Source organism: Ailuropoda melanoleuca, chromosome 16, assembly GCF_002007445.2.
Source record: "Ailuropoda melanoleuca isolate Jingjing chromosome 16, ASM200744v2, whole genome shotgun sequence".
NCBI lineage: Eukaryota > Metazoa > Chordata > Mammalia > Carnivora > Ursidae > Ailuropoda > Ailuropoda melanoleuca.
The window spans coordinates 74,879,410-74,896,410 of record NC_048233.1 but is presented as its reverse complement, the minus strand read 5'-3'; the positions used below and the strand labels follow the sequence as shown (position 1 = coordinate 74,896,410).

Here is a 17,001-nt window from a genome sequence, read left to right as displayed (position 1 = left end):
TCTGAGGCAGGATGAATGGGTGTGTGTTTGTGTGCTCGTGCACACGCATCAGAGTGTGTGTATGTTTTATAGCCCTGCATGGTGAAGGAGAACCTGATGCAGTAAAAGCTGGGGCACTTTAAAAACTCTTAGATTTCAAAGCTAATTATGATTATTTTGGGTCTTGCTGTTCTATCTTTAAGTCTCACCAATTAGCTAGTTAGTGCTTAGAACTGGAGATTGGACCTGAATTACAGTAGCAGATTCAGGGTCACAACTATTTCTTGACTCGACTCTGCCCACAAGACAAAATGGTCCGTATTTTGTTGGGAAAACAAACACCACATCACGCACTTACTGGGCTCTAGCAAAAAGCTCAAATAGAAGTTGTTGAACAATTATGCAATTCCCTAGGTTAAACCAAGGGAAGAAACTATTTCAATATTTATAGGAATGATGGGACTTGCTGGCAAATCATTTTCTCTTTCTGTTCTACCACTAGGGTTGAAAATGAATACTTCTGCACCAAACTGTACCAGCCTCGACTAGAGGTACTCAGAGGGTAGTGACAGGGCTCACCCATGGGATGCTCAGTGTTGATAAGATCTTGGCACGGTCTACTCTCAAACTGTGACAAGACACAGCAGGCAACTGATACCATGAGAAAGACAGGCTCCCCTCACACAGGTCAGCAAACTTTGTGCAAACAGGAGATGCAGGAACTACTTCCCCTTACTTTTGGGGCAGGTCAAATTTCCACTGTACTTGAGAAAGAACAAACTGATTTGTCACAGCCCAGCCTCACCACCCTCTTATCTCCCAAGTCACAACTTCATTTACTGTTTATGAATTTATCACTTATAAAACAAAATAGGGGCACGCGGGTGGCTCAGTTGGTTAAGTGTCTGCCTTCCGCTCAGGTCATGATCCCAGGGTCCCGGGACTGAGTCCTACATCCGGCTCCCGGCTCAGCAGGGACTCTGCTTCTCTCTCTCCCTCTAAGTACCACCCCCCTCGGACTCTCACTCACACTCTCTCAAATGAATAAATTAAAAATCTTTAAAAAAATTAAAAAATAAAACTTCAAAGAACATCAAACTTGGCATATTCATATTTTGAATATCTAAAAAATAATCTACTTGCACTAATGTGCTCTGGTGGGCTTTCCCCCTCTTTTTGGGTCAGTACTGTTCTATGTCAGTATGAGTGCCTGAAGCTGCCCCCTCCCAGAGCAATGGTGACACTCATGCCTACATACATTCATGGGGGGAGAGGAGTAACAGTTCCCACCCCCCACCCACCCAAACTGTCTAGGCAACTTTACAAGCACCTCCTTAACTCTAAATTGGGACAATAGAAATAATAGTGACCCGTGGATTTTGTAATTTCCTTCACACACATTAAGCTAGCTTTTTTTTAAAGCTAACTTTTGTGCCTAACTTCTGTTTTTGAAACAGATGAAAACCATAATTTTAATCCAGTATCTCCTAACAACTCAGAATGAAGTAAATTTAAATGTTTTCTTAATTAAAAAACAAAGAAAATAAAAAGTTATGGATAGTGAATTAATTTGTTGGGCTCCCAAAATAAGATGGTGAAAGGGGATAATCTGGGACTGGTTTAGAGGAACACAGAACTGAGTTAGGTCTGGAAGAAACTGTCTAATGTGGAAGTCAGAGCGGAGGGGAGTGATAGGGTGAGCAGGCAGTGCAGGGGGCTGCAGGCCATGAGGTGGGAGATCAATGACTTGGGATGCAAGGGGAGAAATGCGTGCTGAAATTCAGTCACAGGGCAACAAGCAACTCCTTAGCTGAAGCAGTCTTGGTGCCGTGTATATTATACAAAAAGGCCACACAGGTGGGTATGCTTGGGAAGCTGGGAACCGTCTGGAGCCTGTGTTTCATTGAAACTGGGTTTGACACTGGAGACAGACTCAAGTGGAAAAGTTAATGGTTAAGAATGTTCAGATAAAGAATGCAGACAGCCAGAAATCTGTGTCAACTATGAAGAGAAACTGCACTGCTGGTTTCTTACTGGCATTCGATGCGAAATAATTATTGGTTCCTTTTGTGCTCCTTCATTAGGAACCATATTTACCACTTCAAAAGTGAAGTAGCTACCAAATTAACAGGAGTAGGGTGAATACCTCTCTGGTATCAGAATGCATTTGGAATTCTGTGATTCATTTTCTAGGGAAATTTAAGATGTTTACAGGAATGTAAAGGTTACACGTAATTGTGTGGGTTAAGAATGGTACAGACTAGGGGCGCCTGGGTGGCACAGCGGTTAAGCGTCTGCCTTCGGCTCAGGGCGTGATCCCGGCATTACAGGATCGAGCCCCACCAGGCTCCTCTGCTATGAGCCTGCTTCTTCCTCTCCCATTCCCCCTGCTTGTATTCCCTCTCTCGCTGGCTGTCTCTATCTCTGCCGAATAAATAAATAAAATCTTTGGAAAAAAAAAAAAAAAGAATGCTACAGACTAGAGGGGCGCCTGGGTGGCTCAGTTGGTTAAGCGCCCGACTCTTGGTTCAGCTCAGGTCATGATCTCAGGGTCGTGAGATCGAGCCCTATGTTGGGCTTCGCACTAAAAACAGAGTCCGCTTGAGACTCTCTCTCCCTCTCCCTCCCTCCTCTGCCCCTGATTGCATGCACATGCGTGCACTCTCAAATAAATAATAAAATCTTAAAAAAAAAAAAAAAAGGCATGGTTATAGACTAGAAACATTGCAGTACTACCTGCTGGATAAGAAGGCTTTCCCTCACCCCTCAAAATAACCCCCTGGAAATAATCACCACCACCACCACCACCACAAGAGACCGCATCTAGATTTCAACACCATTTCATGGCCATATGTGTACCAAATAACTATAGCCCCCCGAGAACCTGCTTCCCCCTACCTGAGATGGAGGGGAGGTGGAAAAAGAGGTGGTACACACTTCTTGAGAATCTTCCACAGAAGGATATGTTGTTACTCCAGTGTCCTCACCAGCAGTTCTATGATGGGGGAAAAATAAATCATGAACTTTAGGGTGATGGCAGCTGATTTCAGAAAGGATACAAAGGGAGGTTAGATAAGGATACAAGTTGTGACAAGAGCTGTTTCAGGCAGAGCTCATTGTGGCAAAAGAGGCATGTTGAGTCCCTGATAATGTCAAACATATCCAGAGAACAACATCCAGAGGTTGACCAAGACTTTTATTTTTAATCCAAACACCCTACCTGACCTATGATTTGAGAATATTCTTAAGCCTGGCCACTGTTGGGACCAAAGAACTGTCAGCAATAGAGATGCAGTGAAACAAAAGTCTGGACTCCAAAGATGAACCTATCCAACTTCAAAAGTGCTTCACATAAAGGCAGTATCATTCCTGATAAACATCTGTTCTGACCTTTATAGAATTCTGTTTTCTGGGATCCAGGCCTGAAGACATTTGATTCTAATCTATAACTAAACTGTGCCAATGTTGACCAGAAAGCCATTTAATTTGTGAAGGACATTCTGTTAATTACTGCCACTCTTGTAGTCTCTAAGCAAAATCAAATCGAAAGTCAAATCACTACTGTCAAGATCTAAGATGTCCAAGAATTTTCTGAGACAGTGTATATATTCCAAGGCCTGGTGTACCTTACAGGCAGCAGCAGGAAGGGAGGCTAACCACTCCATTTCTCTCCATGCGGGGTCTCCATCACTGCCCCGTGCCCACTGGTGAGTGTTGGTAAAGGTGCTCTATGTGCAAGATGAATGCTTCTCCCTAGCTGCAGTTTGGGAAAGCCCCTACACATTCCTCACCTGTAATTGCAGGGGTGCATGGGTGAGGAGCTGGGATAGGGACGGTCCACAAAGTGATCAATGATAATCCCCATGATAGGTGGGGTCCTCTCAAATTGCCTGTAATGCAATAAGCAGATTGCAATATTTGTTAGAATGCCTTGTCAGCCCCCCTGAAGTCTTCAGAGGACCCCTCACCTTGTATCTATTGGCAGGATCCACTAGAGTCTTAACTGTTGCACCCCTAAATATAAACCACAACTCTACCCTGATAGCTCGGAGACACTCAGATTCTCCCATCTGGAAACAGGGCTCTCTCTCCAGTTTATTTTCCAGAAGGGGACTGATTTCAGCAATGGCAAAGCTGAACTGTAGGCTTAGCCATGGAGTTTGAGGGAAAAACAAACTTTAATATCTTGAATATCTTTGGAAGAGCTCTTTTGGATTCCAAGGCTCTTTCCTCACCTGGTAGACATAAATGCCAAGTTAATTCTGTAAGCACAAGAAAGAGTGATGGTGCCCACAGGGGTGCCTACTGTCCCAACACGAACTGTCTGGAAACCTAGGAGAAGAAATACATAATTAGCTTTTCCCCAGAGAACAGTGACACTGTTCTGGCTTTTTCTGAATCATTCAGCCTATCATATAATCTCTGGCATTATCTACTCCGCACCGTGAGTGCAGCAAACTCAATTTCATATATGTTTATGTGTGTGTATATATTTTTTCTTTTGATTTATTTTATATTGACCTAATATTGGAAGGGAAAACAGCATTCTATTTCCAGATAAACCTACCTTCAAAGAGGCAAAACAACTGTTAGTCCTGAAGTTTGAGTGAGTCCTAACCAACCCGGCCCAAAAGTGTCACATGTCCAGTGAGACAGGAAAGGGGCCCTGGGGCTTTATCACACGAACCCCTCGGTTTATGCAGGTGCGGAAGTGACTGCACTTCTACTCATGCTGCCACCCAGAACTAAGTACAAAGAAGAGCCGGGTCTTGCAGGTGACGTTTCCAACACAGCTTTCCCGGTTTTCTTGATTTCATTTCCAATTTTTCAAAATTGCTTATGGTCATCAGAAACATTTAATATGCTCATTATAGAAAATTAGGAAAAAAGACAATGGTATAAGGGTAAGAAAGAATACTGAGTTACTAGAACTCTGGGGAAAATTATTTAGTCATTCCCTGGCAGCTCTTTGGACCACCTACCTGTCTTTTCCTTACTTATATCATACATATTAAAATCACAAGCTACATATTATGACAGGCAGCATTCAAGCCCATGTCTGAAGTCAGGAGGGCTCTTAACACTACAAATGCTTTTCAACCTTGATACATACCTTCTCCTAAGCCATTCAGCTGAACTTCCCCAAAATATATCCTTAGGAAAGAAAGAAAAAGAAAAAAAAATAAATGACTCTTTATTCTAAGGGCCTCTACAGCCAAAACAGATAAAAGAAACCCTTCTTTTCTTATCTGCATGAAAACTTCTCCTAATGGAGCAACAGTGTTACTACTTCAATTAAGCTGCAGGCATAGGGATGTATATGGAAAGAATTGCTTAAGAAATAAGGAAAATAATAATTAAGTGGAGTCTGAGATTTTAGTTTCTTCGTCCTGCTCCTGCAATGTATTTTTAAAGTATACCTCCCGGGGAATAAAGAATCTAGAAATAAGATTGGGAAAAAGATCTCAAACCACTATTAGAAAGTAATAGATTTTTTTTTTTAGGTATGTGCAACATACAAGATATTAGTTTCAGATGTATAACAAGATTCAATATTTGTTTATATTACAAATAGATCATCACAGTATGTCCAGTTAACGTCCATCACCATACATACAGAATATTTTTTCTTGGGATTAGAACACTTAAGATCTCCTTTCTTAAGGGGGAACCCTCTTACACTGTTGGTGGGAATGCAAACTGTTACAGCTGCTCCGGAGAACACTATGGAGGTTCCTCAAAAAGTTAAAAACAGAACTACCCTACAACCCAGCAACTGCACTACTAGGTATTTCATCCAAAGGATACAAAAATACTGATTTGAAGGGGCACATGCACCCCAATGTTTATAGCAGCAATATCAACAACAGACAAATTATGGAAAGAACCCACATGTCCACCAGCTGATAAATGAATAAAGAAAGTGTGATATATATATTTCCATTATATATTCCACATATATAATGGAACATTACTCAGCCATCAAAAACAATGAAATCTTGCCATTTACAATACGTGAATGGAACTAGAGTGTAATATGCTAAGTGAAAGAAGTCAGTCGGAGAAAGACAAATACCATGATTTCACTCATATGTGGAATTTAAGAAACAAAACAGACGAACATAGGGGAAGGGAAGGAAAAATAAAAGAAGATAAAAACAGAGAGGGAGGCAAACCATAAGAGACTCTTAACTACAGGGAATACACTGAGGGTTGCTGGAGGGGAGGTGGGTGGGGGGATGGTTAAATGGGTGATGGGCATTAAGGAGGGCATTGTTGTGATGAGCACTGGGTGTTATACGGCAACTTTCAAATATGGAATAGAAGGTACCAGATCTTGAGAGTGGTCTTCAATTAAGGGGAGCTCTCCATGCTTGTCACAAGTCATTCCAAAGTAAACTCGTTAAGAAATTCGAAAATCTTTTCCATTATAGAAGAATTACATAAGACTATTTATTCTGAAAATACAAAAATATAAGCACAGCAGAACCTTTCTCTGAATTTCCCTGGGAAGGGCGGTCTCTATTAGCTACCAGGTCTGAACTACAAAACATTACAAACTACACTACAAAACATTATTATACTTTTCTAGTAATATGGTTAAAAATTAAACACATTCATGGCTTTGTTCAATTAAAAACTAAGCTCCAACAATGTTCAAAGCCCCATGGTTAGGTGTTAGGCATGAGATAAGAATAAGCTAGGGTTGAGATTCAGGATAAATCTGAAGCCAAGGTCTCACAAATTATAAGCTGGTATGAGAGAAAAGAAACGTATTTAATTTCTGAAATACATGCACAGAAGTGACAGACACCATGAAGCAGGGGTCAGCAAATTTTTGTTAAAAGGATCACATATTTAAGGCTTACACGCCATACTACTCAGCTTTGCTGCTGTCCTGCAAAAGCAGCCACTGATGATACACAAATGAAGGGGGTGGCTGTGTTCTAAAATAACTTCATTTAGGGGCACCTGGCTGGCACAGTCTGAAGAGTGTGAGACTCTTGATCTCCAGGTCATGAGTTCGAGCCCCATGTTAAGTGTAGAGATTACTAAAAAAAATAAACTTAAAAAATAATAAAATAAAATAACTTCATTTGTAAAAACAAGCAGGTGGTCTGCTGGCCATAGTTTGCTGACTCCTGCCATAAAATAACACAATAAAAAGCTGCCAAAAGACATTTCGCTAGCAACCTTTGGTGGCTCAGTCAGTTGAGGATCCAACTCTTGATTTCGGCTCAGGTCGTGATTTCGGGGTCCTGGAATCGAGCCCTACATCGGGCTCCCCGCACAGTGGGGAGTCTGCTTGTCTCTCTCTCCGTCTCCCTCTGCCCTTCCCCTTGCTTGTGCTCTCTCAAATAAATAAATAAATAAATCTTTTTTTTTTTTTTTTAAAGCTCAGTACTCATTTGATATTGGTAATTGGTACAGCGCTTAAAATAACCTAGCTATCTAACCACCTTTTTGGCTGTATCCTTTATGCCATTCAGATGCTAAACAAAAGTTTTCTTCACAGATAGTAGACGACAATTAACTTTAATTCAGTCTTAATGAACAACAAATTCAGAATGAATTTTTATAATGATGTAATTCTACAGCGACATGATTAAATCTTCAAAGCCAGGGGAAAAGTGATAATATAGCTTGAAAAAAGAAACCCCCGAAGGCTATTCTTTAACGGTATAAGGCTAACTGTTAACCTGTTAACAACAGTATAGGGGTGCCTGGGTGGCTCAGTCGTTAAGTGTCTGCCTTTGGCTCAGGTCATGATCCCAGGGTTCTGGGATCGAGCCTCACATGGGGCTCCCTGCTTGGTGGGGAGCATGCTTCTCCCTCTCCCTCTGCCCCTCCCCCTGGCTTGTGTACTCTCTCTCTCTGACAAATAAATAAATAAAATCTTTAAAAAAACCCAAAAAACCCAAAAACAATAGTATAAAAAGGGGGGGAAGCCAAATCTACCTCCGAGATCACCTACTTCTCTATGGTTTAAACCATACTATTTGTATCCAAAACCACTCCTAAATGATAAACAGTGAGCAATAAATACTGTATTACTCCAGAGATACAGAATAAAGGAAACCTTTAAACACTGGTAACGAAAGGACTAAGAGTCCTAGCTAACTAAGGTGATGACTAGTAGTGTAGTATGGCTACTTACAATAGAACCAAAATGAAGGGGGCTTAGCATAGGTAAATGAGAAGAGTCAGAAGTGATCTTTTGTTATATTTCTTTTTTTTTTTTAAGATTTTATTTATTTATTTGTCAGAAAGAGAGAGTGAGTGCAAAAGTAGGGGAGGCAGCTGGCAGAGGGAGAAGCAGGCTCCCTGCCGAGCAAGGAGCCCTATGTGGGACTTGATCCCAGGACCCTGGGATCATGACCCGAGCTGAGGGCAGATGCTTAACCGACGAGCCACCCAGGGGTCCATCTTCTGTTATATTTGAATTAAAGTCTAGTAATTTTCAGATGGAATACTCAACTTGAAACCTGATGACTACAGAGAGGACAACAAAAATTAAAATTTTAAAGACTTGGAAAAATAAACACAGGTAGGGTTGCTAGCTTACTGCTAAGAAAATTAAAAGAATGACTTGATAACTATTCTAAGGTGGTAGATTGTTTCAACATAACTAGTTAAGTCTCTAATCTTTAGTCCTTTCATCCTGCTATACTAATTTCTCCTCACAATCAGTTCTATACACGTAAGCCAAAGGCTAAAACCAGTAGCTCATCACTAATAGGAAAAGAGTCTTGGGTGACTTGGGAACTCCCGGCTTTTCACGCTCTGCTCTCACACTTTCCTACTTATCCTCTGTACCACTACTACGGTCCATCTGACAAACTGAGCACAACTCATATACCATCCCTACTTCTAGGCCTTGCCATCGTTGCACTCCCCACCTGGAATAATGATTCTCTCTCACTTCTACCAGCTGAAATTCTTTCTGCCTCAAAGTCTAGCTTGAATGCTACTTCCTCCAGGAAGTCTGTCTGGTTTCTCCCACCCAGAACAAACTTTCCCTCCCTGTGTTCTCCCGGTACTTTTCTCCTGATACTGCTATGTAGTTTTCTATGGTAACTGGTACAGTGCTTAAAATAACCTAGCTATCCAACTACCTTCTTGGCTATATCCTTTATGCCATTCAGGTGCTAAGCAAAAGTTTTCTTCACAGGTAGTAGACAACAATTAACTTGAATGCTTGAATGCTACTTCCATCACGAAGTATGTCTGGTTTCTCCCACCCAGAACAAACTTTCCCTCCCTGTGTTCTCCCAGTACTTTTCTCCTGATCCTGCTATGTAGTTTTCCAATCCTGCTTTTTATTATAATTATGCATGTGCCAAACTGTCTCCCACAACAGATCAGAAACACCTATAGGATAGGGCCTCTGTATAGTTCTTCCTTGAGCCTAGCACAATGCTTGCATTAAAATGGCGCTCAAAAAATATGTGTTGAGGTGAACCACTCCAAGGAAAATATTCAAAGAATCACTGACGAGTTCCTTATATCCACAGACAACTAATCAAAAACAAATTGGATTAGTAGTCTGTTAGACAAGTTTTAATTTAACTCTGAACTATAGAAGGCTGTGGAAGCCTTTAATTTAACTCTGAACTATAGAAGCCTGTGGGAAGCCAGGACAGCCTGTTTAAAGTCTTTAGCTCCTTTTTCAGCTTTGAGATATCTATCAGTACAATCTCAAAATCCATTCCACAGGAATCATGACTGTGCACAGAACCAAAGGACAAAGAACCTGGTAGCTTTAGAAAGTTGAGGTTCACAAAGGAGGAGGGACAGACAATCATGGTAAAGCTACAGCATCAACTACCCTACCAACCACCTGTCCAAACTTAATCACAGAATACCCATACGCCAGTCAGACAATGTGCAAGGTGACAAGGCTAATGAGTGAATCAGGAAGGCGAGCACTGTTGCTGTTTACCTGTACAATATGACATATTCATGCCCCTGTTTTCTGGAGAGTCTGTAAGCTGGTGTCACCCTAGTTATGGCAAGGAGGGACTTCAGCAGCAATGACAGTCTGTTGTACACGGTGTAGGAAACTTTAATCTCTTTATCACACCTGAGGAGCACACAGACACTATCAGCATTCGCCTACTCAACTCACAGAAAACCAAGAACAGAAATGCAGCGGATATAGAAGTGTTAGTTATGTTCTGTCTAGTGACTGAGAGTCATCTGTTAGCATTATTCATAAATTCTGATAGAATATAACCTGCTTTGCAGTCCACATAACGCCTTTCACAGAATATTACAGTCAACAGAGATGAATGGGAACTGTATAAGATTAAATTTATCATGAAAACATGCTCTGAACTAAAGGTGTAATTAGAGTTCTTTGTCAGTTTATCAACAGATTATTAAGGTAAGCAAAAGTTTTACTTTTTTGTGCTCTAGAAACAGGCAGATACCAAAAGGCACCTACTATTTTTTCCTAGCTTCGAAGCTGTTATCTACGAAATAAAAGCTACACACTTAAAAATAGTAATTCAACATTGCAATTATATACTGAAGGTGCAAACAATTTCAATGTAGTATCTTATGACCTGTCTACCTCTATACATCTAATAGGAAGTCTGACGAAAAGTCTGTTTGGTACTAAAATTTTAGACTGTAACCTGGCAACTGCTTTGTACTTAGGAAAATAAATAATGCCCACATCCCACGGACGACTTATTAAGATTTTCTTTTGATGTGTTGCTATTTCCTCCATTTTCCTATATACTGTTCTTGAAAACTGAAGCTTCAGGCAGGAAGTAAGCTAATCTGCCTTGAAGGAAGAAAACAGAAAAGGAAAATAACATGCATCTCCAATCCATGACCAACACGGCGTGTAAAAAGGAGTAGTGAAGGGAAATCATATTGGATGTCTGCCACACAGAAAACAGACAACACAGAGCAGTCATGTTACAAGAGCTCACAAGGGATTTAATCAGAGAACTATCTGTACTCTGGGAAAACAACAAATCCTTTTCAGTCTTTTCTCTGCTCCTTTCCCTGTGGTGTCTAAGTTTCACTGGACTGACCCTCCCGCTGAAGGTCATCTCTGTGCCTGGGCTGGAAGCCAAGCATGAAGCAAATTGCAGCAAAGACCTGTTAGCTTTGTTAAGTGGGAAGAACACCCTCCATGACTGATAACAAAGCCCCACTTTTCACATGACGTCATCTACTTTATCCTCAGCTACCACAACCACGGACCCTAAGACAAAGCACTTACTTTTCATTCATTTCGAGACACCAAATTTCTAACTCCATGGAATCACCCTGTAGATGGGACAATTGAAAAATACTTCAGCTTTATTTAATTATTTATTTTATTATAATGCACTATACAGTCACTATAAAAATATTGGAAAATATAAAGAAAGAAAAAAAATAAATTTATAATCCAATCAGCCACTTCAAGAAATTATGTGAGGGGCACCTGGGTGGTTCAGTCAGAAGAGCATGCAGCTCTCGGGGTCATGAGTTCAAGCACCACGTTGGATGTAGACATTACTTAAATAAATAAATAAATAAATAAATAAAACTTAAAATTTCTTTTTTAAAATGTGAGATTATACTGTTATTTTTATCATTTTTTCATTAATAAACACAACATGAAGTTTTCCTTATAATAAAATTCTATACCATTTTTAATGGCTGCATAGTATTCTACCATATGAGCATCATTTCATCCAATCAGTCCCCCCATATGTGGACATTTGGTTGTTTCTAATTTTTCACTACTACAAACAACATTGTCATAAATAGCCTTGAGATTAAAACTGTCCTCGCCCTAAATTAATTTCTTAAGACAAATTTCCAGAATTAGCATTATTAAAGAGTACTCATGCTTCTAAGACTTTTGCTATGGATATCCAAATTGCTCTTTAGAAAGGCTAATACTTCAGATGATGGAGAGAGCCTTTCCCTCCAATTCTATAGGGGATATTTTTAGGTGACACCCACTGTTAAGGAATACCTTAACAAGCTCCTCGCTTAAAAATCTTTTTAGCTGTGTAACGTCTTTAGCCAAACTGTTCAGTCTTTCTCTGGTACTTAGAACAGACTTAGTCTAGTGGGTGGGAAAGAAAAACAGAAACTAAAGCCAGAATCCTTCAACTCTGTAACATTCCTATGTGCCACTTAGTAAGAAGGATAGTCATGCTTTTGAACACAAGTAACCTTATTACCAATCAACTGGAAGAGGGTTATTCTTTTAGATTTGGAAGTTAACTTGGTTTAGTTTGTGAAATACAGAACTTACTTGTTCTAGATCAAATTTAAATATGTATCCTTAATATATATCTTTTTCATCATACTGTCATTTTTAAATGACGTGATAAATTTTGAATTCCCCCTGCTCCCCAAAATCCAGGAAGGATGAATAGCAGGAAGTATCCAAGACAAGTTGGTGCAGTTTGTCTAGAAAAATCGGAACATCTTATACTCAGATTCCACTTGGGAAAGGAAAGAGTTCTTCTAGGGATTCCTTTAGGACTCCCTATGGATCACTAAGGAAAATAATTCATTGTATAAACTGGCAACACAACAAAGAAGAATAGGAAGCTTTCCTTTTGTGGGTGCTAAGGTTTCCACGGAGTAAGTATTGAGATCATTCAACAAAATTCATCAAGACCATACTATGTGCCATTCCTGGTACTGTGCTAGGCACAAGAGATGATTACTTATTTACATCCTGCCTCATTTCAAAAAGAATCTGAAGAACTACAACAATAAATAAGATGTGGCATAACTGCTGACTTCAAGAATAAGAGTAAAGTATGAACAGGAACATGTAACGATCGCCTACTGTAAGTTATGTTAAACACTTTACAAATAAGGATTAAATGAAAAAATATAAAAACCCTTCAAGAGTACAAAGTGTCATGTTAGTTTGGTGGTGTTGGTGGGGGTGGGGTTAAGTAATTTGGCCAAAGTCACTGAGCTGAGATCTGAACTTGGGTCTGTATAGCTCCAAACTCCAACTGCCTTTTATTATATCACACAGCTTCACCATCTTGTAGTGGAAATAAATTAATAAACTCACAAGTAACAATATCTTCCTTGATCCTGATGTGAAATAAGGTAAGCAAAAACACATCTAAAAAAATCACAGTACATCAATTTATATTTTAGAAACAATGTAAACAAAGCACATGGTAAGTCTAAAGAAAGTACTTACCTCTCCCACTAGAAAGGGGGTGAATTTCCAAGAGCACATGAGTCTTGAAGGATGAGTAGAAACATTTCACATATAGTTGACATATAAGAAGGACAAAAAGCCTATTCCAAGTGTTTGGGAGAGTAAATAGAAAAAGCATGACCTCCTCAGGGAACACTAAGCTCAGAGCGGGAAGAGGCAGGAATGAGGCTGAGTTGGAACCAGGGTGTGAAGAGCTTTGAGTGCCAAATGAAGACACCATCCTGGCCATAACCTTACCTCAGAAGTCTTGAGTGAGATCTCCACACACATCGATCTCCCGACAGCAGGCAACTGTCCTGCCAGTGCTTTTTTTGCTTCATGTGTAACCTCTGGGATGTCTTTGATTGCTAAATTGAACTAGAAGACAAAAGGGACTTTGTATTAAACACTCACAAGGAACATGATGGCAACATGAAACAGTGAGAGATGGTTATGCTGGGTAACGCAGGCATTGCTTTGAGTGATTAGGGACATTCATTCATTTCTCCCTTGCCAGAAAAGATATCCCACATCAAAGCCCCAAGACTCAGGCTGAAAGAGCTAATGACTTATTATAAAGATTAGTTAAAACGGTATTTTTCTAAAGACTAAGTTTTTCACTTATTGCAGAAGAAAGACGAGAATCAAATAAACCTAGGACTAACATTCGATGACAAACATACTTCAAGTGAATGGATCAAATGGAATTAGATATATTAATGTTATGATTTAGTAATACTATAAATAGTATTCTTTACAATTGCACTATGTATGATTCCTTATGACAAACACGCCTTAACAAAAAAACAGGAATTTTACCCAGTCTGAACCCGTGGGGGATGAAGATGAACGAGTACAAATCTTCTCGCCAAGTCGAGCCTGGACAATCACTTGGACAGTCTAAAAAAAGCAAACAAACAAAAGATATCAAAGATGAACAGTCTTAAATTGATTTGACTCACAATCAGGGTTAACACCCTCTGAATGCAGGATTAAAAAGATGCCAATGATCATAACAACACTTTAGGAGAGGACAGGATTTTAAAATTCGAGAACATATTTAAAAAAAACCACGACACAAAAATAATACTGTAAATATTTCTGAGGGCACAATGTCAACTGATTGGATGAATTTTAGTTCAAGGCTTGGGATCTGTAATATTCTCACATGGCAGAAGGAAATTTGCACATGGTGGCTCTGACTTTCATAAAGAAACAAGTCCAACCGTAGGTTTAAATATTCACGGCCGTACACTTATGTAATCATAGTAGATTTAAACCAAGGATTCCACAATTATTCATATCACTTGGCCCATATGGCAAAAGTCTCCCAACTAATTTTACAACTAGAATCTACTGCATGGATTGTTTTTTACATGGCAATCATGAGAAGAAGGAGTGAGAGAGGTGGAAATGATTTTTAGATTTAAGAAAATGTAACTTCTAAGGCAGTTTTAATTCCTCATTTACCCAGAAAGGAACAATAAATGGAAGTTAGACATTTCAGAGTTAGTTGATGCTTTGGGAAAGATGCCCAAAATGCTGTCCATTCCAGTCCACAGTCTTTGTTCCCATCCCAAGGGAACATACTGTGCCAATAACCTGGCATAATAGTTTGACATTTCTGCAAACAGCCTTGCAAAAAAATTTTTTTTTGAACAAGTAGCTGTGGAAAATTGGAAGCTACTTTTTAGTTACACCCCCAGTACCGCCCCCAAACTTCACAGTTTGGTTTACAACAGACAGAAGTATCCCTTAAAATGGGCAAGCTGCAAGCTGTTATTCTATATTTCCAAAAACGGAGAAGCACGGAAGTTATTTCTAACAGTTCTGAGCTCAAGAGAATAGATACATTACCTTGAGGGCAAAAAATTTAATAAACTTGTCCAGGTCCTTTCTGTCCTGTGAATTGAGATCAGTTTCCATTGCCTATAGGAATCTAAAACAGGAAAAAAAAAAGTGTTGAAAAATGTGACTAATATTTTTAAAATTCAAAGCATACAGAGATGGTATTGTCTAGCTGTAAAAACAGTCATGTGGGAGGGAAAAAAATTTCCCCCTAAGATACCAAAGTGAAAAATATTAAGATACTATCTTTTGAGGAAAATAAATTCCTCACAAAGAACTAAAATCTAGGCTGTAAAATTTAATTCCCTCTCTGGAATGGAAATAAAAGAATTTCCTTAACACACACACACAAGAAAAGAACTAAAATCTAGGGACCTAAACAATGGATGAGGACAAGCCATTTTACCTGCATCTGAAACTTTAAGCTTTAAATATAACTTATCTATTAAAAAAAGTTCTACTACCCACCATACTGAGGACTAAATTTTAATAAGACAAAAACTCTGTTAAAACATAAAATGAGGGGTGCCTGGGTGGCTTAGTCGGTTAAGTGTCCGACTCTTGATTTAGGCTCAGGTCATGATCTCAGGGTGGTGAGACAGCCTTGTGTTGGGCTCCATGAGAGCTGGGAGACTGCTTGGGATTCTTTCTCCCTCTGCCCCTCCCCCTGGTCGCACACATTCTTGCACTCTCTCTCTCTCAAATAAATAAAATCTTCAAAAAAAACCCAAAAAATGAAATCATTCATATTCCTTTAGAAGGACACTAAATCAATTTAACTTTGGGGGGTTTATGGACCCCTTTTGAGAGTCTGATAACAAGACAAGCCCTTTCTCTAGAAAATTGCACATATATAGAAATGTTTAGATATAAACTTCAGGGGGTTCATGGACTTCATGGGGCAAATCATAGACCCTCAGGCTGAAATGGTTTGAGACAGGGCTGGTATGAGGAAGAAAGCATTTAAGGAGAGAAGAACATGAACAAAGAGTATCAGCAACAGAGAGCAAAATGGATTTGGAACTATGAAGTATCCTACTTTTTTTTTTTTTTTTAAAGATTTTATTTACTTATTTGACAGAGACAGCCAGCGAGAGACAGAACACAAGCAGGGGGAGTGGGAGAGGAAGAAGCAGGCTCCCAGTGGAGGAGTCTGATGTGGGGCTCAATCCCAGAACGCCGGGATCACGCCCTGAGCCAAAGGCAGATGCTTAACGACTGCGCCACCCAGGCGCCCCTGAAGTATCCTAGTTTTTATAAAGGACTGTGTATGGCTAGGGAAATAGTATGGCTGGTTGGGGCCAGATCATGAGAATCTTGAATGCAATGTGAGCCTGCTCTGTACCCAATACAAAAGAAATGGGAACTCAAGACTTCTGAGGAAAGGAATTAACACAAACAGAGTGCTATCATCATCTGAATGGTGCTTTAGAAAGATGGCTTTGCTGGCTATAGTAGAACAGTTTTGAGTATGAAAAGCAGGGAGACCAGTTAAGTCCTTGGCAATAATGCAGGCTTGTGGTCAAGTCTGAAAATAGTATGGATGGGAGATATTTTAAAAGAAGAGCTGACGGGATTTAAGGACTAACTAAAAAAAGTTTAACAAGGTTTCAGTTAACAACAAACAGGAAGCTAGTTTTAAGGAAAGGTATAAACAGAAGAGAGTTGAAAACAGGAAATTTTAAAAATTGAGATATAATACCATACAAAAAAATAAATTCAAAATGGATGAAAGACCTACATGTGAAACAGGAAACCATCAAAATCCTAGAGAACACAGGCAACAACCTCTTTAACATCAGCCACAGCAACTTCTTACTAGATACGTCTCCCAAGGTGAGGCACAGGAAACAAAAGCAAAAATGAACTGCTGGTGGGGCCCTAGGGTGGCTCAGTCGTTAAGCATCTGCCCTCCTCTCAGGGCGTGATCCCCGCGTTCTGGGATAGAGCCCCACATCAGGCTCCTCTGCTGGGAGCCTGCTTCT

At 39.8% G+C, this 17,001-nt stretch overlaps 1 protein-coding gene across 12 annotated transcripts in view; it reads right to left on the bottom strand.

The window, feature by feature from the left end:
* ATG13 (autophagy related 13) overlaps positions 1-17,001 on the bottom strand; it is a 52,721-nt gene that overhangs the window by 11,367 nt on the left and 24,353 nt on the right. For 11 of the 12 annotated variants that reach the window (XM_034644735.1, XM_019802151.2, XM_019802155.2 and 8 more), the window contains 9 exons: positions 15,026-15,107; positions 13,988-14,068; positions 13,427-13,546; positions 11,219-11,265; positions 9,923-10,063; positions 5,093-5,133; positions 4,215-4,311; positions 3,771-3,869; positions 2,878-2,974 (listed from right to left, as the gene is read on the bottom strand). In XM_034644735.1, coding sequence (XP_034500626.1) covers positions 2,878-2,974; positions 3,771-3,869; positions 4,215-4,311; positions 5,093-5,133; positions 9,923-10,063; positions 11,219-11,265; positions 13,427-13,546; positions 13,988-14,068; positions 15,026-15,094 — 792 coding nt within the window. In that variant the 5' untranslated portion in view covers positions 15,095-15,107. The remainder of the gene's footprint in view (positions 1-2,877; positions 2,975-3,770; positions 3,870-4,214; positions 4,312-5,092; positions 5,134-9,922; positions 10,064-11,218; positions 11,266-13,426; positions 13,547-13,987; positions 14,069-15,025; positions 15,108-17,001) is intronic. The other variant, XM_019802156.2, reaches the window with a different exon arrangement.